The sequence below is a fragment of the Lagenorhynchus albirostris genome, chromosome 6 (assembly GCF_949774975.1).
Source record: "Lagenorhynchus albirostris chromosome 6, mLagAlb1.1, whole genome shotgun sequence".
Classification (NCBI taxonomy): Eukaryota; Metazoa; Chordata; class Mammalia; order Artiodactyla; family Delphinidae; genus Lagenorhynchus; species Lagenorhynchus albirostris.
In genome coordinates, this window is record NC_083100.1 from 86,881,579 (window position 1) to 86,904,306 (window position 22,728).

Genomic DNA, 22,728 nt, shown 5'->3' on the forward strand with positions numbered 1-22,728 from the left:
TACTATATATGTGGATGAGATACAAATTAGGAGCTATTAAATATATATATTTTTTTAACTAAATATTTTTGCTACTTCGAACTCTACCAAATTTTCTCAGAACTTACTATCAACCAAGGCAAAAGGGAACCTGCATGGGATTTGCAGCAAAGAAAATAAACATGAACAGACACACAATACCTTCTGAAAGAATCAGTTCCTACTAAATTGAACAAAGTGAACTCATTCATTTTTCAACTTAAGTTAAGAACCGTTTCTTGGACTAATATATACAGTTTTAAAAGTAAAGAAATTTGGGGATAGATGATAGCTACTGAAATTAAAAAGAAAAACAAGCTTTTAAAATATTGCTCATAATATACTTTTGCAGATACTGTCAACAACAAAAATAGTAGAAATATTTCTCCTGATACAACATAAATTGTAGAGAACAAAATAAACATTTAATAAACTAATCATTAAACTAAATATTTAGTTTAATGCACTGACAATATTTCAAATAAAATATGACAATGCATTTGTCATATTAAGGCTTGAAACTTTGAGAATATATATATACTGTATATATATAAAATAAACAATACATATACTGTTTATTGAGTTTCATATATACAATGTGACTTTGCCCATTTCAAGACATAATTGTTATTTTTATATTCTGTATAATTAGGATCAAATGACTGTAATTTAATTTATACAACATTCAAGGACAAAAATCACAGAAAACATAATGAAGTTTGTCCCATACGTTACAGCTTTGTATGGTATTTCAAAGACACACAAAAATCCCTAAAGCTAGAACTGATAAATATTCTTTAAACATTTTTAGTAAGCTCAACCTTCTTACTTATCTAAATAAATCTGAGTATTTAGTTGTTGTTGTTGTTTTTTAATTTCCTTAGTAATCATCATGAGAGGTGAGCTGGTTTAAATTTCATTGATCATTCTGACATATGTGTATTTGCTGGGCAACAAAACACATGCACATTTAATAAGTTGCAATAGAGCTATAAACTTTTAAACGATCAAAGGAAATCTTTTTGCAGGTTTTATGGGCTTCATAAATAAATCTCACTAAATGATAGCCTTACCACTTCCCTGGCCTGTATATAAACATCTGAACTCCTCTTTAAAGAATGATAAATACTAATCACAAAATAATAGGATTAGAATGCAATTTATGTTCTGAAAGCAAATCTAGCAAAGAAAGAGACAGTCCACATCTAAGGAAAACATATATGCTCAGGTCAAATTAATGCAGGATTTTTTTCAGTTTTTTTAAAAATTTACATGTTAGGCATTTGAATGAATATAATAGGCATCTAAAAAATGAACATAAATGAAAGCATTTTCAAACAACTAATTAATACACCCGTAAATGTAGTCCAGGATTGTTCAGGTGGGAATTCCCTCCATGAGAATATACACTCCTCTGGATAATGCTGGCAGTCTGATCAAATGCTCTGTGCTCCCAATATCCTGACTGGTCTGGCAGGAGATGCTATGTTTTCACCTTTACCCACCCTGGCTGACAAGGTTCTGGCCTTGAGTTTGAGCCCCAAGCATCCAGGGCTCTGCAGATTCGCCCTGGGGCTTGTGAGAGTCCTGCACTCAGGCCCTACACACTCCTGGCTCCATGCACTACCCCCCAGATATTGTGCTTCCAGCTTTCAACTGCTTCTTTCTCAGCAGTTGCTATATTTCTGGTCAGTAGGGATTTCTATTTAATTTTTTTTAGTGTTGCTATATGTTTGTTAATCTAAATTTTTTTCTATCATTTCTCTGTTTTTGGAATAGAAAGGAGCATTTTCAGTTTGTACTTAATGTATTATCTTAAACTAGAAGCCAATCTTCTGATCCTATAATATAACCACATAAAACAGAAATGTGTGTAGTGTAATGATTACTCAGTAATAACTAGCAGCAAACCGAGCTTGTTGCTTTTGCTTGCAACTCTTCGATGGAGTGTTGTTGTTGTTGTTGTTTTAACTTGCTGAATGGAACAGGTTACACATTCATATAGTTCATAAACTAAAAATAGGTTTTCCTTAAAGTCTGGTAGTTTGGGGTGTGTTAAGCACCCACTGTGTTCCCCTCTGTGCATGTGGTGGGGTTTGTCGTGCTATGAAAACCCATGTCAGAACCTTCAGGCTGCCCAAATATCGCAGAGAAGACTTTTCCAGTCTCCTGCCTAGATACTGGGAGCTAAGTTAGCATAGAGGTGGATAAACATTTATTTAACTCTGTTTTCACAGGGAATATGTTATGGACTGAACTGTGTCCTCCTTGCCTTTACCAGTGAGATTTTAGTCTAATAGAGAATTCTAAGGACTAATTTTTAGTTGACTGAATACCTAAACTTGGGCAGTAGTCCTGCAACCTGGGCTGGGCCATCTAGGCCTGGTTCTCTACCATGTTGAGGCTTTCTGGGAAGCCAGCCACTTTGGGCAGGAGTAAAATGCAAAGTTGTTTACTGAGGATCTGGTTTGTGGGGGTTGATTGGGGCAGAAGACTATATTTATGCTGGGGTGACTCCCAGAAATACATAAGAAGCAGCTAGAAAAACAGTGTCCCTAAATTCTTTGTGGTATGTTTGCAAACTGGCTTAGATTGTTTTGACTATAGTAAGTTTGAATTTCTCCTTGTTAAACATAGTGCAAAAGCTTGAGGTTTCCTCTCCCTCTTGCAGCCAGTACAGAGGATGTAAATGGTGGCTGAAGACTGAGTAAGCTTCACCTGATTGGTGTGGGTGCTGGTCTCTTGTCAAATGTGTCCCTAAACTTCCTTCTCCTCGCAGGCAAGCCCCCAACCAAACATCTAAGATAGGAAGTGCTCCTTTCTTCCTCTTCTCCCTACATGGGGTTACCAGCAAAGCCAATACAACCACTACTTAGATAGAGTAATGACTTCTGCAAATTCAAGGGTGTTCCTTCTCCCAACCTCTCCTCTTTCCTTCCCTTACAAACCCTCTACCCTAGACAACATCCTCCCCACCACACACCCCCCCCCCCACCAGAGGATCTCTGCTTACCCTTCTAGTGTGGTCTGGTAATATCACCACCTTGAATGTGAATTGCTATCCTTATTGCCCCTATTCAAGAAGAGCCAGCTGGCATGTTGTCAGGAAGCACTATTTAAAATGTGAATTGTTACAGAGCAAATGAATACTGTGTAAGAACATTAAAACAGAGAGAGAGATTTCTAGTTGTGGCCTTTTCTTTTCCACTTACAGAAGTTTCTTTCACATTTCTTGTAAAGCAGATTTAGTGGTGCTGAACTCTTCTAGCTTTTGCTTATTTGTGAAACTCTTCATCTCTCCTTCAAATTTGAATGATAGTCTTGCCAGGTAGAGTATTCTTGTTCGTAGGTTTTTTTTTTTTTCTTCACCACTTTAAATATGTGATGACACTCCCTTCTGGCCTTGCAGAGTTCCTGCTGAAAAGTCAGCTGACTGTTTTATGGGAGTTCTCTTGTATGCAATTACTTGCTTTTCCCTTGCTGCTTTTAAGATTTTCTCTTTCTCTTTATTTTTTGACATTTTAATTACGATGTGTCTTGGTGTGGACCTCTTTGGTTTGATCTTATCTCTGTGATTTCTGGACCTGGACGTCTGTTTCCTTTCCCAGGTTAGGGAAGTTTTCAGCTATTATCACTTCAAATAACTTCTCTGCCCCTTTCTGTCTTCTCCTTCTGGGACCCCTATAATGTGAATGATAGTACACTTGATATTGTCCCAGGGGTCTCTTAAACTGTCCTTATTTTTCAATTCCTTATTCTTTTCTCTGCTTAGCTGGAGTGATTTACACTACTCTGTCTTTCAGTTCACTGACACGTTCCTCTGTATCATCTAATTTACTGTTGATTCCATCTAGTGTATTTTTATTTCAGTTATTGTATTCTTCAGGTCTGTTTGGTTCTTCTTTATATTTTCTAACTCTTTGTTTAACTCCTCACTGTTTTCACCCATTCTCCCTAATTCATTGAGCATTTTTATAATCACTACCTTGATTTTTTTATCGAGTAGATTACTTATCAACACTTCACTTAGTTCTTCAGTTTCATGTTGTTATTTGTTTGGAACATATTCCTCTGTCACCTCACTTTGCCTAATTCTCTATGTTTATTTGTATGTTTTAGGGAAGTTTGTTACATTTCCTGATCTTAAAGAAGAGGCTGTATGTAGGAAACTTACTATGGGGCCCAGAAGCACACTCGTCTCTGGTCACCAGAGCTATATTTTTTGTTTGTTTAATACCTTAAATTTCATATAAGATTTTAGGCAATGCTGAACAATCAACCCAATTAAACAGATAACTTTTTTTGAAATGTTAACACATTTACCATCTAAAACTATCTTGAATAGTTTTACCAAGAGTAGATAGAATTCACTTTAAGGAATACACTATATACCAAAAAACAGCATCAACTATATTATTTTCAACAGCACTCAGCCTAATTTTAAAAGATCACCATGAATTAAGTTGAAATGAACCAAAACATATTGGTGTTTTAGACCTTTAGCATGTTAAGGTTAATGTTTATTTTACCATATAATAAAACCTTAGAAAATTCTTTTAAGTTGATTTTTATGAAACTTATTTAATTATAAATATGTGTGTTTCTCATTGGTGAGCAAATACTAGTCCTAGAATATATAATAAAAAATAACATTAGCAATAAGTCTTAATTAAAGGCATGCTTACGCCTTAGTGTTATGGATTAAAATAGAAAATCAGGACATTCTTCAATAAAATTTTTACCGTGTAACCTATGTGTATAACTAAATGATCATATCTTTATGATTCTTTTGGAAAAATTTCATTTTATACTTACCTACAATGTCAGTCATAAGTCCTAAAATAGTCTCATCTCCTATAATCCAAGGACGTTTCCCTACATCATGACCATAGGCTCCCCTGAAATTGAAAAGGGAGATGAACAATCTTAGTTTATGTGTGTGTCTGTGTGAGTGTGTGTGTGAGAGTTTTCAGATATCAGCATTAGCAACTGGACATTTCTAAATGAGTCTTTGTAGTGTTTTAATAAAAAGCATGCTTTTTTGAAAACCAAAAGTAATACTTGAGAACTCTGCTTTTTAACCTGTCATTTAAAAAAATTTCTTTGATTTCCTTTCTGTTGGGGAGCGTAGGGGCGATTACCCATATATTTCATTATTTTTCTCTATTTTGGAGTCTAAGATGTTATTTTTTTCTCCTTTCTTTTGAAAATTTCAAGACTATTTGAATACCTTACTTGTATACCATACCATATAGTTGTACCTATACTAAAACATATTAACTGTTATTTGAGGCTAGAGATTAAAATGATTATTAATTAAACATTAAAATATAATTACAATCTGTAAATTAAATAGAAGTGTATAAAATGTGACTATACTCATGGTAACATTTTAAGTAGATAGTAAAACGTGGCAATAATCAAAGCCAACACTATTTCTTGACCTATTTTCTAGCAATTTCATCTATCATATTCTAGCTCAATTTTATTATTCTAGTAAGTATGCCAGTAGGCATAATGGAAAAAACACAAAATACATAAGAGAACTTCAACTCTCTGGTAGTTTCTATCAAATGAGGAGGCAAAATATTTGAAAAATATAGGAGAAGAAATTAAAACAAAGGATTAAGAAGGGAGTGACTTTGTGTACTGTTACAAACATATCTTAGGAAGCTTTGAATTAGATTGTTTTTAATTCTTTTGGAATCCAAAGACTATTTAAACTTGGAAGAAAAGTATGAGCATGTGCTCTATGTATAGTGCTAATTGTGATGAATACATACTCTGAAATTAAGTAAGCTGGCAGTGGTGAGCTGGTAAACCTTCTCTCAGAGGTGAAGGGTAGCAGAACACACCACACTAAAATGTAGCATAGTGGTATATTGATCATCTTGAGCTGTAGGCACTTGAAAAACAGAAAATGCATGGAGAAGCTTTCTCTGAACTTCCCTATCTGCCTAAAGACAGATCCTTCAAAGGGAATTCAGTTGTCATAAATCCCCTCCTCAGGAGTTTCATCAACCAGGGAAAATTGATTCTTAGCACAGAAGAGATTAGAAGTCAGTGACACCCCAGATAAACTTTGTCACAAACTATACCTCTTATCTATTCTTCAAGGACCATCTTTCATAGAAATCCTTTACTCTCCTCTAAGAGGCCTTCATCTCTCCTCCTCTTTCCCTTTTAACAAGGGATTTAAGCTTGAATTCTAAGCCACTTTTGGGAGTTATTCATTTTTCCCTGGGTGTTTCCTATGTATACATGAGGTATTCATGTAAATACACTTCCGTTTGTTCTTCTCTTGTTAATCTTTTATTACAAGCTCTCAGGTAAAAACTCAGTAGGGTAAAGGAAAATATTTTTTCTCCTCTGCAGAGCAGTGGGGAACTGGAAGGGAGGAGCCCTGTTTTTTAGCCCTTGCTGTTTTTTGCGGTATGACTACCCCCATTCACGTGGCCAATTTGGTATCAACAAAAATCTTGAATATTTAGCAATTGGCTCCATCACCTGGGATGAGACAGGTCCAGGGCAATACTGGGCCCGAGGCTACATTTATTAGAGGTTTATAGGGCCTAATTTTCCACTTTTATAAAAGTAAATGGGTTACAATATATAACTTAAAGGATAGCTATGAAAAACAAGTAACATGTGAAAAAGATTGGTACATGGTACCCCTTTTCTGAGTCTTCTTTCCTAATGAAAATCTAATGTTAAAACTCACTTCACCAGCATGAGATGTAAAACACAACTTTTAAGCTAATATTTCAATTACCATATAAACTGAGATGAAGGAAGAAGACTTTCTTTGAGAATAAACAGACTATAAGAACTAAGGAGGAAAAGAAGGGCAACTGTTAGTGCATATTATTCATATTATTATTAGATAGCCTGCAGCTTGCCTCTCTCTTGACTTCCAATATAAATACTAAAGACAAAAATCATTATCATTAAATAGTATTTAAAGGCAGATACTTGGATACATTTTTATTTTAATCATATAGAGCTCCATGGCCTTGCTGATAGCACAATACATCTTATTACATTTAGGTAGTAAAAGTCTATGTTCTGCCTCAGAGAATTTATATCTCAGAATATGATGCCACCTACTTCTCACTCTGGTAGACACCATGATAATAATCTTTAAGGATACTTTCTTCTTGGAATGCTTTTGTCATCTTCCTCCCTTTAAAATATCACATGCAGAGTCAGCTTCTTCATTTTGTCAGTCTCCTAGCCTGAGATAGTGAAATGTATTTAGAAAGTGTTACCCAAATAAACTCAAAGTAAAGTGGCCTGTCATTAGAAAGAGCTGATGTGGATCACACTGCAGTCATAACGTACATATTCAAGTTAAGAGAAAGATTATGTTGTTCTCATTCAAAACTGCTTAAAATAGCTGCAGTATAGCTGCAATCTTCTTTTACAAGTGCTGGAAAGGAAAAGAGAGCATAGGAAAGCATTCACTCACTACCATAGCATCAATCATTGCCTGAGTGGGCTGTTCTCAGAGAAGTCTACAAAGCAGTATTTGCTCAGAAAATTAAATTTCAGAATATAAAATCTAATTAGGAAGTTAATAGAAATGTGGATCCTCTTTGAAATATGACTGTGCTTTAACCATCCTACAAAATGAAAAGTGGCCCTGCTTTTAAAAGCTCCCCCCAATAAGCGAATAAATAAGACTTCACAGTCTTCCTTAATGATATCACAAGTTTTTTTCTGTGATCCAATTGTTGATTAGCCAACAGAGATGTCAGGAAAAGCTCTGTCACATGTCATACCATGTATTTTCTTATTCATACTGAAGGGTGGCAGAATATGCCACACTAAAACTGGCCTCTTTGGCATAAGGATTATTTTGCACAAAGCACAAAGAATGCACTTGAGGTCCCTAGTGGTGCAGTGGTTGAGAATCCGCCTGCCAATGCAGGGGACATGGGTTCAAGCCCTGGTCTGGGAAGATCCCATATGCCGTGGAGCAATTAAGCCCATGCGCCACAACTATTGAGCCTGTGCTCTAGAGCCCACAAGCCACAACTATTGAGCTCAGATGCTGCAGCTACTGAAGACTGTGTGCCTAGAGCCTGTGCTCCACAACAAGAGAAGCCACCACATGAGAAGCCCACATACCGCAACAAAGTGCAGCCCGCTCTCGCCGCAACTAGAGAAAGCCCGCGCGCAGCAACAAAGACCCAACACAGCCAAAAATAAATTAAATAAATAAATTAATAAAAAGGAATGCACTTGAAAAACAGCAAATACATGGGGAAGATATCTCTGAACTCCCCTTATCTGCCTGAAGACAGATCCTCCAAAAAGGACTCAGTTGTCATGAATTCCCTCCTCAGGAGTTTCATCAACCAGAGGAGATTTACTCTTGTCACAAGAGAGGAAACTAGAAGTCAGCACCACAGCCAGACAAACTTTGTCACAAGCTATCACACTTCCCATCTATTTTTCTAAAGTTCCATTCATCCTTCCTAAAAATCGTTTACTTTCCCCAGAGTAGCCTATATACCCCTCCTCTGTCCCTATTAAGACAGTACCTAAGCTCTCAAATCTCATTGCTTTTTTGGATATTCACTTTTTTCTTTTTCCTGTGATGCCCTCATGCACGTAATGTTTAAAATGTACTTTTATGCCTTCTCTCTTGTTAATCTGCCTGTTATGTTTATTTCATAGACCCAGCTAATGGATCTAGGAGAGTAGGGGGACAGTCTTTCCTCCCTTACAATACACTTTTTTTTTTTTTTTAAAGAAAGAAACCCATAAATTGAACCACTGCAGGTCTGCAGGAGCAGACCTCTCCCATGTGCTTTACCAGTACCTTTTCTGCACACACATTGCCATGTAAGTTAAGTCACTGTCTGCAAACCAGGCCTTTTGTTCCTAATATGTAATTCAGCGGGCTATTTTTCTCTTTAAATAATTCTACCTAATATGTCTCAGTTCTTAGAAGAATGCCTATAAAAACACAAATGTGGCAAGTTTTTGCTCCTATGAAAAAGAAAGAAATTTATTTATCTAGCAGATAAGACAACCCAGAAGACCTAAGATATAGTGATTATATCTTAGGGACACAATATACATTTCTCAACTTACAATGTGCTCTTTAGGACTGACATATCTTTCTCTTCTAGCCGAACTTTACCGCTATGAATATTAACCCATGTTATTCTCCTTTAAATAATCTGGGCCATTGGTAAAATATATGATTTTAAATGTTCTCAAAAATTATTTAAGTTTATTGCCTATCCATCCTAGCAGACCCACAATGAACAAACATATGATATTGTTGCTTCTTATTGTTTATGTTAGCTTCTTGCTGATAACTAATTATTATATATCAAAGAGTGAAATTACCCTAAAAGTTTTCTATTTCAGAATATTAAAATTATCTAAATATTATCATTTCACCAAACAAATAATATATTCTCCAAAGTAAAGTGTTATTAACCTACTTTAGAAATCACATACAGTTGAAAATGACTTTGGAAAATAATGATAATCATTTATAAAAAACACAGAGGTAAGTATTTTATTTTCATAGTTTTGCCTTAAGTAACTTGAAGTTTTAGAAGAAATCATTTGGGTCCTAAAATATTTCTAAGTGTGCCTGTATCCTTGACTTTTCTTTAGTATAAATAATCAAATATGGTAGCCATATGAATTATAAGATTGGATGGCATTGTGACCAGTGATGGTTTATTTTGTAGATAAGTAGGTAGTATGTCTACAATAGGCCATAAAAGATGATGACATAGAAGATGAAAACCATGAGCCAAATGTCATTTCCTACATTATAGGTCATGGATGGCCAGAGACTTGACATCAATATCCCAGAGTAATATCTTGCTTAGAGCACTCAAATTTCTATGTTACTCTTAAGATTATAAATTTTTAATATTATTTTTTTTCCAACTAATTTCAATGTGCATTAGAGTGTTTAGTGACTGTGTAGCTCTCTTTGACTCAGTTCTTCTCAAAATCTCTCAGTGATCTAGAAGAGGGGGAGGCACTGGCCTGGCTTGGGTATCAGCTAAGAAGTAGGGCAGAAGTGGGGTTGGAGGAGATGAAGAGGAACAGATAATCGGATAAAACTCACCACAGTAATGGGAGGCCCTGGATCTAGAGGCAAATCAAATATATGCAGGGGAGATTTAAAACAAAAGCAATAGCCAGAAAGGGAATTGAAGTAACCAACAGGCCACCAGAGTGGCATGAAGATTACTTTAAACTAAAAGCATGTGGACAAACAGCAGCCTAAGAAAGAAACATTATCTAGACTTAAGGAAAGCCTCCTGAAAATGCCATTGCCATTGACCCACCGTCAGAGAAAAATGACGCTTAGCACTAGGAGTTACAAATTTACTTCTCCTCCATCTTCCTCTTGGGGGGCTTCCAGCCCGGAAAGATACTGCCCATTATCATCAGGATGGAAAAGCCCAACAGAACCTTCCATACTTTCCTACTGAAACCCTAAAACTCGCCCCTTTTGTTAAGTTGGTTTTAAACCTTTACTCTGGCTGATCAGTGAATCACTGTTTGTAGAGTGCTTCTGCACACATGTGAAATAAACTTTTCTCCTGCTAATCTGTCTGTTGTCAATTAATTCTCATGCCCCCAACCAGTAGAATGTAAGTTGGTAGAGGAAATGTTTTCCTCCCAACACAACCTTAGCTGGAAAAGGCCAGAGTGGAATTTTAAGCTAAATATTTAGGAGCAAAAAGTAATGAACAAACCCATTTGAGATGAAAGATCAAGGGTGGGATAGGGGAAAACAGGATTGCGATCATGCACCTAAAACACCACTGACGTTGAGCTGGCAGGGCTATGATGTTGACTGGGCCACCACAGTTTACAGCAAAAAGACTAAATAAAACAAACTAGCTACGTAATCTTTTTCTCAGAAGAAGTCTTTTTAAAATTTACTTTACATTGCTTGAAGCATTACAGTGCACCTCCTTGCTAAATCGTCCGTCTGATGAAAAATAGGTAGAACGGTTTAAGATTATGTAATTTTCTGTTGTCACAAGGTAAAATATAAAATTGAAAGGTAACAACAATAGAAGGGCATTATGACAGAGAGGCACTTTCCTGGAACATAACTGGAATACATGTCTTGAGAATAATCAACCATTCTTTTAATAAAGTAGGATAATCATAAGAATATGAATAGGATAGAAGAGTGGCATCTTTTTAAAATACCTGAAGGATAAAAATGCACAGTCTTGCTGAATGAATATCCAAGAGTCAAGGACACTCTCCAAAGTTCAAATTCAATCTAATTCTTTGCTATCTTTTACGTTAAGGCCAAAAATGAATATTAACCATTTTGATTAAATATGACCCTCATTTTTTAAATACTAAAGCTTGCTAGTGCAAAATGCTTCCAAATGTGGTGATATTTATTTTTCAATTTATGCATAAATGTTATGCAGGTAAAGTTATAATATGCCTAATAAACTATATAAAACTCTATTATTCTTGCATTGAGTTGTGAACTTACATTCTTAACCACTTAAATTAAGAAACTTTGCAATGTTATCTAATAGCCATGGTAGTAATCATTGGCATAGTCAGTGTAAACTAAACTTTATAGAAGAGGTTTTGGTCTCAATGTAAAAGACCACTGCCCTGAAGAATATAGAAAGCTGGAAAAGACATTCTGAGTTTCTATAAGAACCAAATATCTTGCTCAGAATTCTTATCTGGTTTAGTTTCATCTTCCTTCCTGAATTTTTTTTTCCTATCCTTCAGGTTTAGCTTCCCCTTCATATCTATTTTTCAGATTCTAAGAGTCAAAAAATATTTTTAAAATAGTTGTACTATTTTTAATATTTTAAATATAAAATGTTTAAATAGTTAAAAATATTTTAAAATATTTTCAGTTCCAGCTTTATCAGTAATCACTGGGGAAGGATAAGAAGTACATAAGATTAGGTTATTTTCCTTAAGGGATTTACAATATCGCTAAGAATATGAAACTAATGAAAGTAGACACCTCTAAACTGCCTATTGTAGAGCACTGATTATTAATGCAATAGACATTCAGGGAGGGCTAATCAGTGGTTGAGAAGGTTGATATTAAAGAGGGTAATCATTGAGGTAAGCAGAGAGTATGAAGGGTTTCATAAGCAGAAGAGTAAAAGCAGAACATAAAAGAAGGAGAAAAAGATGAATCCTAATTTAAGATTCCTGCATGGTTAGCTAAGCCCAAATGGAGCATCTTCTCAATAATCATGTTCAATTTGGGGAGGGAAGCACCTTCTGTTCCACTCAACCTCCTCTCCCCACCTCAACAATTTTTATTTTCTTATTTATAAAAATTAGTGTGGTAGAGTTTAGCCAAGAACTAATCATGAAAACACTAAATTGAATCCTAAATATTAACTGCTTTGTTAATCATTTAGAAAATAAAATAATTGCATACAATGTAGATGTGTCATTTCAAGGGAGAAACTTAAATTTTTAAATATTTCAAAAGTTTTACTATTGATTCTGCAACTAACTTGCCATAATACCTTATTTACTGATCCTCAGTTATTTCATCCAGTGTTGAATGACACAATCCCTCAGGTTCCCTCTGCTCTTAAATTCTAAGATTCTACTATACACCTTTCCAAATATTAGACAACCTGGCGTGATTTTTAAAATTCTTATATGAGATGTTGAATGATAGCTTGTGAAATAATACTTACATTTTGGCCCACTTATCTAGTTCTTCTTCCAGATATGTTTTAACCATTTTTGGTTGAAGCCCAAGAGAATTTCCCAAGAAATAGATGGCTTCTTCATCCTTATTCACTAAAGATAAATCAACTGAAATAGAAGAAAAGGGAAAATATACTTATTCAATTAATTAACATTCTTCCATTTGGCATTGTTAATCCACTACAAACAATGAATGTAATTAACTCCAAGAAAGATGATACATATCTTAAAATTCCTCCCAAGGATAACATCAGGTTCTCTGAAAAATAATCTTTTACATTTATATTTTAAAATACAGTTTAAACAGATAGATGCTTTTGTTCAGTTCTGTCATATTTATTATGCTCCACGAGGAAATCTAGATTAACAGCTACTCCCAATCATAAATAGCCAATAGAAAAGAGTTAAAACCAGAATTTTTACAGAAATTATATCAGCCTATCTAGTCATAGCAGAAGGTTATCAGAATTTAGACAAGTAATAATCCTTGTGTTGTAGATCAGGCAAATTAAAAAAATCTAAATGATTACTTATATATCTGAAGTAGATATATTGAATTTATAGATTTTTGTTCTTTGTATGCATATAATATTAATACATATGTAGGCAAAGATTGTTCTCTATATCTACTTTTTATTCAAATAAATCAGAACTTTAGTGATTTGTTTTATAATTTTTCCTTGATTGCAGTAAATGCAATTTCATTAGCAAACCAATCTATATGCTTCAAGTATTTTCTAGAAATGCACAAGTTTATAATTGTGTTCTGCTAAGTTTTATCTTAATTCTATGGGAAGAAAGATTAAGCTTCTTGCTGAAATTTGAATCATTTGGTAGTATACTTGTCTTTATTTAGACTACTTAAATCTTTGCAGGCTTTTTAAAAGCATACCATCTAATTCAACCTACTTTTATAGATCCTGTGTCACTTTTTCATTGGCATTTCTTAAGTCAGACCCAATCAAAGAGGTGTAAATACTGTTCACACATTTAAATTTGATTAATTAACAGTTCTTTGTCGATCTAGAGAACAAATACTGAAGGATTTTTTTTAGAATCCAGAGGTTTTAATTGGTGTACCATGGCTCAAATTTCAACTAAGCATTCAAATAAGTAGTTTAAAGACTAAACATGTTCTGTGTGTGTCAGCCTTATCAACAACCCAGGAAGAGGAGGCAATCACCCAGATCTCTGCTCCCATTTTTTTTTTTTTTGTCTTGTTCTTTCATTGGTGACGCTTTTACAGATATATAGGTATTGGGTTACTTTTACTTAGAAAGTCATTTTTAAAATGTGTTCAGTGTGAAAAAAAAGTGGAATTGTAAACTGAATTATCTCATCTCATGCCTCCCCAAAGTGTGGTTCCCCATCCTAAACTATTTTCCTTTTACTTGGTTGAGGTTTGGGTTTTTTTGTTTGTTCGTTTTTTGTCTCAAAGCACATCAAATGTCACCATGTGAGCATTCATTTGGCATTATGTAAATAGGTAGAATAGAGTATCAAGAAAGTGCTTTGGTAATTATCCACAAGAATGAAGAGATAACACACCACTCTCCAACCTAATGCCATCAGATCTTTACAACATGAAAGACAAACAGGACTTTAAGCTGTGGGGGCCTAGGCTTCTCTTCTCTGAAGAATGATAAGAAAATTTCTTATTAAAAGTTGGTACTCTTGGCAGTCATGGGGTTCAGGACATGCTACCTCAAAATGTGGCACCTTGGACTTCTCTGGTGGCACAGTGGTTAAGAATCTTCCTGCCAATGCAGGGGACACGGACCTTGGTCCGGGAAGATCCCACATGCTGCTGAGTAATTAAGCCCCTGTGCCACAACTACTGAGCCTGTGCTCTAGAGCCCACAAGCCACAACTAGTGAGCCTGTGTGCCACAATTACTGAAGCCCTCGCACCTAGAGCCCATGCTCCGAAACGAGAAGCCACCACAATGAGAAGCCTGTGCACCGCAATGAAGAGTAGCCCCTGCTCACCGCAATTAGAGAAAGCCTGCACACAGCAACAAAGACGCAAAGCAGCCAAAAATAAATAAACTAATTAATTTTTTAAAAAGTATTTAAAAAAATACAGCACCTTGGCATATTGGATGTTTTAAGCTGAAGGAATTTGAGAAATGGCTAGTGTAGGAAGAACTTTCTGACCTTCACCTAACCAAGTCATGAGATACTCACATCATAAGATAGCTGCCAGCACACCCTGGAAGAAGATGTGACTAGTATCCGTATCAAATCCAGCTCTCCCACCAAAAGCATTGGGCACACGCAGTCTGCACAGGGATGCTCCAACCTAAGAACATCCCTTCAAGACCACAGAAGGTAACTGTTTCATGTAAATTCATAGAGGCAAAGTTAAGTGAACTGAAAAGTCAGAAGAACTATCCACAATTGAAAGAACAAGAGGAAGCCGTTGAAAAAAGTAATAAAACATAAATAAATAATTTACCAAAGAATTCAAAACATTGATAATAAAAATGTTAACTGAATTAGAAAAAAATAATTGATCTAAACACTGATATTTTAACAAGGAACTAGAAAATATAAAAAAGACCCAATCAAAACTAAATAATTCAGTAGCTAAAATAAACACATTAGAAGGAATGAATAACAGACTAAGTGATACAGAAGAATGCAAAAGTGATCTGAAAGATACAATAATGGAAATCACCCAGTTGGAACAGCAGACAGAAAAGTAAATTTTTTAAAAACAAAGCAATTTAAGAGATGTCTACGATAACATTAAGCATGCCAGTATTCACATTATAGGGATTTTAGAAGACAGAGAGAGAAGGGGATCAAAAATGTAATGAAGAAATTATGGAGACTGGTTCAAGATGGTGGAGTAGAAAGACGTGCTCTCACTCCCTCTTACAAGAACACCAGAATCACAACTAACTGCTGAACAATCATTGACAGGAAGACACAGGAACTCACCAAAAAAGATACCCCACATCCAAAGACAAAGGAGAAGCCACAATGAGATGGTAGGAGGGGCACGATCACGATAAAGTCAAATCCCCTAACTGCTGGGTGGGTGACTAACAAACTGGAGAACACTTATACCACAGACATCCACCCACTGGAGTGAACGTTCTGAGCCCCACGTCAGGCTTCCCAATCTGGGGGCCTGGGAACGGGAGGAGGAATTCCTAGAGAATCAGACATTGAAGGCTAGTGGGATTTGATTGCAGGACTTTGACAGGACTGAGGAAAACAGAGACTCCACTCTTGGAGGGCACACACAAAGTAGTGTGCTCATCAGTACCCAGGGGAAGGAGCAGTGACGCCATAGGAGACTGAACTAGACCTACCTGCTAGTGTTGGAGGCTCCCCTGCAGAGGCAGGGGGTGGCTCTGTGTCACTGTGAGGACAAGGACACTGGCAGCAGAAGTTCTGGGAAGTAATCCTTGGCGTGAGCCCCCCCAGAGTCTTCCATTACCCCCACCAAAGAGCCTGGGTAGGCTCCAGTGTTGGGTCGCCTCAGGCCAAACAACCAACAGGGAGGGAACCCAGCCCCACCCATCAGCAGACAAGTGGATTAAAGTTTTACTGAGCTCTGCCCACCAAAGGAACAGCCAGCTCTACCCAGCATCAGTCCCTCCCATCAAGAAACTTGCACAAGCCACTTAGACAGTCTCGTCCACCAGAGGGCAGACAGCAGAAGCAAGAAGGACTACAATCCTGCAGCCTGTGGAACAAAAACCACATTCACAGAAAGATAGACAAAATGAAAAGGCAGAGGGCTATGTATCAGATGAAGGAACAAGATAAAACCCCAGAGAAACAACTAAATGAAGTGGAGATAGGCAACAACCTTCAAGAAAAAGAATTCAGAATAACGAGAGTGAAGATGATCCAGGACCTCAGAAAAAGAATGGAGGCAAAGATCGAGAAGATGCAAGAAATGTTTAACGAAGACCTAGAAGAATTAAAGAACAAACAAACACAGATGAACAACACAATAACTGAAATGAAAACTACACTAGAAGGAATCAATAGCAGAATAACTGAGGCAGAAGAATGGATAAGTGACCTGGAAGAAAGAATGGTGGAATTCACTGCTGTGGAACAGAATAAAGAAAAAAGAATGAAAAGAAATGAAGAGGGCCTAAGAGACCACTGGAACAACAATAAGCACAACAGCATTCACGTTATAGGGGTCCCAGAAGGAGAAGAGAGAGAGAAAGGACCGAGAAAATATTTGAAGAGATTATAGTTGAAAACTTCCCTTACATGGGAAAGGAAATAGCCACCCAAGTCCAGGATGTGCAGAGAGTCCCATACAGGATAAACCCAAGGAGAAACACGTCAAGACACATAGTAATCAAATTGGCAAAAATTAAAGACAAAGAAAAAATATTGAAAGCAGCAAGGGAAAACCGACAAATAACATACAAGGGTACTCCCATAAGGTTAACAGCTGATTTCTCAGCAGAAACTCTACAAGCCAGAAGGGAGTGGCAAGATATACTTAAAGTGATGAAAGGGAAGAACCTACAACCAAGATTAGGATCTCGTTCAGATTCGATGAAGAAATCAAAAGCTTTACAGACAAGCAAAAGCTAAGAGAATAAAGAACCACCAAACCAGCTCCACAACAAATGCTAAAGGAACTTCTCTAAGTGGGAAACAGAAGAGAAGAAAAGGACCTACAAAAACAAACCCAAAACAATTAAGAAAATGGTAATAGGAACATACTTATTGATAACTACCTTAAAAGTGAATGGATTCAATGTTCCAACCAAAAGACACAGGCTTGCTGAATGGATACAAAAACAAGACACATATATATGCTGTCTACAAGAGACCCACTTCAGACCTAGGGACACATTCAGACTGAAAGTGAGGGGTTGGAAAAAGATATTCCATGCAAATGGAAATCAAAAGAAAGCTGGAGTAGCAATACTCATATCAGATAAAATAGACTTTAAAATAAAGAATGTTACAAGAGACAAGGAAGGACACTACATAATGGTCAAGGGATCAATCCAAGAAGAAGATATAACAATTATAAATATATATGCACCCAACATAGGAGCACCTCAATACATAAGGCAACTGCTAACAGCTGTAAAACAGGAAATTGACAGTAACACAATAATAGTGGGGGACTTCAACACCTCACTTACAGCAATGGACAGATCATCCAGACAGAAAATTAATAAAGAAACACAAGCTTTAAATGACACAATAGACCAGATAGATTTAATTGATATTTATAGGACATTCCAACCAAAAACAGCAGATTACACTTTCTTTTCAAGTGCACACAGAACATTCTCCAGGATAGATCACATCTTGGGTCACAAATCAAGCCACAGTAAATTTAAGAAAATTGAAATCATATCAAGCATCTTTTCTGACAACAGCGCTATGAGATTAGAAATGAATTAGAGGGAAAAAAAACGTAAAAAGCACAAACACATGGAGGCTCAACAATACGTTACTTAATAACCAAGAGATCACTGAAGAAATCAAAGAGGAAATCAAAAAAATACATAGAGACAAATGACAATGATAACACGATGATCCAAAACCTATGGGATGCAGCAAAAGCAGTTCTAAGAAGGAAGTTTATAGCTATGCAAGCCTACCTCAAGAAACAAGAAAAATCTCAAATAAACAATCTAACATTACACCTAAAGGAACTAGAGAAAAAAGAACAGACAAAACCCAAAGTTAGCAGAAGGAAAGAAATCATAAAGATCAGAGCAGAAAGCAATGAAATAGAAACAAAGAAAACAAAAGCAAAGATCAATAAAACTAAAAGCTGGTTCTTTGAGAAGATAAACAAAATTGATAAACTATTAGCCAGACTCATCAAGAAAAAGAGGGAGAAGACTCAAATCAATAAAATTAGAATTGAAAAAGGAGAAATCACAACTGACACTGCAGAAATACAAAGCATTCTAAGAGACTACTACGACTAACTCTATGCCAATAAAATGGACAACCTGAAAGAAATGGAAAAATTCTTAGAAAGGTATAACCTTCCAAGACTGAACCAGGAAGAAACAGAAAATATGAATGGACCAATCACAAGTAATGAAATTGAAACTGTGATTAAAAATCTTCCAACAAACAAAAGTCCAGGACCAGATGGCTTCAAAGGTGAATTCTATCAAACATTTAGAGAAAAGCTAACACCCATACTTCTCAAACTCTTCCAAAAATTTTCAGAGGAAGGAACACTCCCAACCTCATTCTGTGAGGCCACCATCACCCTGATACCAAAACCAGACAAAGATACTACAAAAAAGGAAAATGCAGACCAAGATCACTGATGAATATAGATGCAAAAATCCTAAACAAAATACTAGCAAACAGAATCCAACAACACATTAAAAAGATCATACACCATGATCAAGTGGGATTTTTCCCAGGGATGCAAGGATTCTTCAATATACGTAAATCAGTCAATGTGATAAACCATATTAACAAATCAAAGAATAAAAACCATATGATCATCTCAATAGATGCAGAAAACGCTTTTGACAAAATTCAACACCCATTTATGATAAAAACTCTCCAGAAAGTGGGCATAGAGGGAACCTACCTCAACATAATAAAGGCCATGTACAACAAACCCACAGGAAACATCATTCTCAATGCTGAAAAACTGAAAGCATTTCCTCTAAGATCAGGAATGAGCCTAGGATGTGCACTCTTACCACTATTATTTGACATAGTTTTGTAAGTCCTAGCCATGGCAATCAGGGAAGAAAAGAAATAAAAGGAATACAAATTGTAAAAGAAGAAATAAAACTGTCAGTTTGCAGATAACATGATACTATGCATAGAAAATCCTAAAAATGCCACCAGAAAACTACTAGAGCTAACCAGTGAATTTGGTAAAGTTGCAGGATACAAAATTAATGTACAGAAATCTCTTGCATTCCTATACACTAATGATGAAAAATCTGATAGAGAAATTAAGGAAACACTCCCATTTACCATTGCAACAAAAAGAATAAAATACGTAGGAATAAACCTACCTAGAGAGACAAAAGACCTGTATGCAGAAAACTATAAGACACTGATGAAGGAAATTAAAGATGATACCAACAGATGGAGAGATATACCATGTTCTTGGATTGGAAGAATCAATATTGTGAAAATGACCATACTACCCAAAACAATCTACAGATTCAGTGCAATCCCTATCAAATTACCAATAGCATTTTTTACAGGACTAGAACAAAAAAATCGTAAAATTTGTATGGAGACACAAAGACCCCAAATAGCTAAAGCAGTCTTGAGGGAAAACAGTGGAGCTGGAGGAATCAGACTCCCTGACTTCAGACTATACTACAAAGCTACAGTAATCAAGACAATATGGTACTGGCAGAAAGACAGAAATATAGATCAATGGAACAGGATAGAAAGCTCAGAGATAAACCCACGCCCCTATGGTCAACTAATCTATGACAAAGGAGGCTGGGATGTACAATGGAGAAAAGACAGTCTCTTCAATAAGTGGTGCTGGTAAAACTGGACAGCATCATGTAAAAGAATGAAATTAGAACACTCCCTAACACCATACACAAAAATAAAGTCAAAATGGATTAGAGACCTAAATATAAGACCGGACACTATAAAACTCTTAGTGGAAAACATAGGAAGAACACTTTTTGACATAAATCACAGCAAGATCTTTTTTGGTCCACCTCCTAGAATAATGGAAATAAAAACAAAAATAAAAAAATGGGACCTGATGAAACTTAAAAGCTTTTGCAAAGCAAAGGAAACTACAAACAGGATGAAAAAACAACCCTCAGAATGGGAGAAAATATTTACAAATGAATCAATGGACAAAGGATTAATCTCCAAAATATATAAACAGCTCATGCAGCTCAATATTAAGAAAACAAACAATCCAATCCAAAAATGGGCAGACCAAAACAGACATTTCTCCAAAGAGGACATACAGATGGCCAAGAGGCACTTGAAAAGCTGCTCAACATCACTAATTATTAGAGAAATGCAAATCAAAACTACAATGAGGTATTACCTCATACCAGTTAGAATGGGCATCATTAGAAAGTCTACAAACAACAAATGCTGGAGAGGGTGTGGAGAAAAGGGAACCCTCTTGCACTGTTGGTGGGAATGTAAATTGATACAGCCACTATGGAGAACAGTATGGAGGTTCCTTAAAAAACTAAAAATAGGGCTTCCCTGGTGGCGCAGTGGTTGAGAGTCTGCCTGCCGATGCAGGGGACGCGGGTTTGTGCCCCAGTCTGGGAGGATCCCATGTGCCGCAGAGCGGCTGGGCCCGTGAGCCATGGCTGCTGGGCCTGCGCGTACGGAGCCTGTGCTCTGCGACGGGAGAGGCCGCGGCAGTGAGCGGCCCGTGTACTGTAAAAAAAAAAAAAAAAACTAAAAATAGAATTACCATATGACCCAGCAATCCCACTCTTGGGCATATAACCAGAGAAAACCATAATTCAAAAAGACACATGCACCCCAATGTTCATTGCTGTGCTATTTACAATAGCCAGGTCATGGAAGCAACCTAAATGCCCATCAACGGACGAATGGATAAAGAAGTTGTGGTACATATATGCAATGGAATATTACTCAGCCATAAAAAGGGAAAAAATTGGGTCATTTGTAGAGATGTGGATGAATCTAGAGACTGTCAAACAGAGTGAAGCAAGTCAGAAAGAGAAAAACAGATATTGTATATTAACGCATATATGTGGAACCTAGAAAAATGGTACAGATGAACCGGTTTGCAGGGCAGAAAGTAAGCAACTTTAAATTGGATACTAGGCTTCCTTTTATTTTACACTTCCATAATTTTACAAAGTGCCATCCTGTGTTACATAATAAAACATAAACCAAATATGACAGTTATGTGACCCAATCTCATCTTAAAATCATATTAGCTAATGCTCTTGGATTATGACTCTCCAAAATTGTACCCGCCACAGTTAATCTGAAGAAAAAAGGAAATTAGACTGAATTATTAAGTATGTGAAACCCATTTTGGTGGATCAATTCTATTCAACTTGTAAACTTTTTCATCGATGGAAAATGGAGCTAAGCCAAATATGAAAAATTGTTTCATTTTTTTCACCTATGCTATCCAGTTTTTTTTAAACAGAACATCCTCCAAAACAAGAACAAAGTCAGTTTACTGTATTAATTTTTTGAAATGCAATATGCATTTCTTAGGTATTGATTTTATTTATTTAATTATTTTTTGTAAGTCATACATGCCTCAACACACAAAGATGGCTACTTATGTAACATCCTTCCTAATATGTCCAAGTCCCAAAATAATATTCTCTCTTAGACAAATATGTTATCATGAACTAGGTGCCACAAAACAAGAGGTATTCTAATACTGTATTGAAAAAGAATTGTTTTGAGCTCTGAGTGCTTAAGAGAAGAAGTAAATGCATCTGCTACAATTTTCAATCAGTAACTCTATTGTTCAGAGAACTAGATGACAGTATAAGAACCCTGTAAGTATTTTCTTCAGAAGAGGAGAGGAAACACATAGAATCTGAGACTAAGGTAGGCTGACAGGTTGAATTAATACCACCAGGAGCCTGCTGTTTTGTGGACACAATTGCAATGGCTCTATTATGTAACAGAACAATGATTTTCAAAGATTTATGATGAACACATGCAGTAGCAAATATGTTAATAAATTAATTAAGAAAAGTAAAACCCTTTCCAGTATTCTTACTTGGAGGCAGATCCTGCATTTTGGGAATATAAAAACACTCCCTGAAGTGCCTCAGCTTATCTTCCTCATCGAGGCGGAGGGCAACCCTCTCATCTGTTGGGTGACATCTAAGTTCAGATGCGATGCGTCGGACTGTGTTATCTGGTAACTCAGGAGGTGAAGGTTCCATTATAAGTTCTCCTCTAAAAATTAATTTGAAAAAAATTAAAAATAATCTAGCCACCATCATTTTTTTTGGTAGAAAATTAGCTTTTAGGTAAAACACCTTTTGTTTTAACTAAGCTT

At 36.1% G+C, this 22,728-nt stretch overlaps 1 protein-coding gene across 1 annotated transcript in view; it reads right to left on the reverse strand.

Annotated features, from left to right (window-relative positions):
- Positions 1–22,728, reverse strand: part of KYNU (kynureninase) — an 89,911-nt gene that overhangs the window by 63,328 nt on the left and 3,855 nt on the right. Inside the window, exons 2-4 of the mRNA XM_060151515.1 lie at positions 22,444–22,625; positions 12,720–12,840; positions 4,834–4,916 (exon numbers count right to left, since the gene is read on the reverse strand). Coding sequence (XP_060007498.1) covers positions 4,834–4,916; positions 12,720–12,840; positions 22,444–22,612 — 373 coding nt within the window. The 5' untranslated portion in view covers positions 22,613–22,625. The remainder of the gene's footprint in view (positions 1–4,833; positions 4,917–12,719; positions 12,841–22,443; positions 22,626–22,728) is intronic.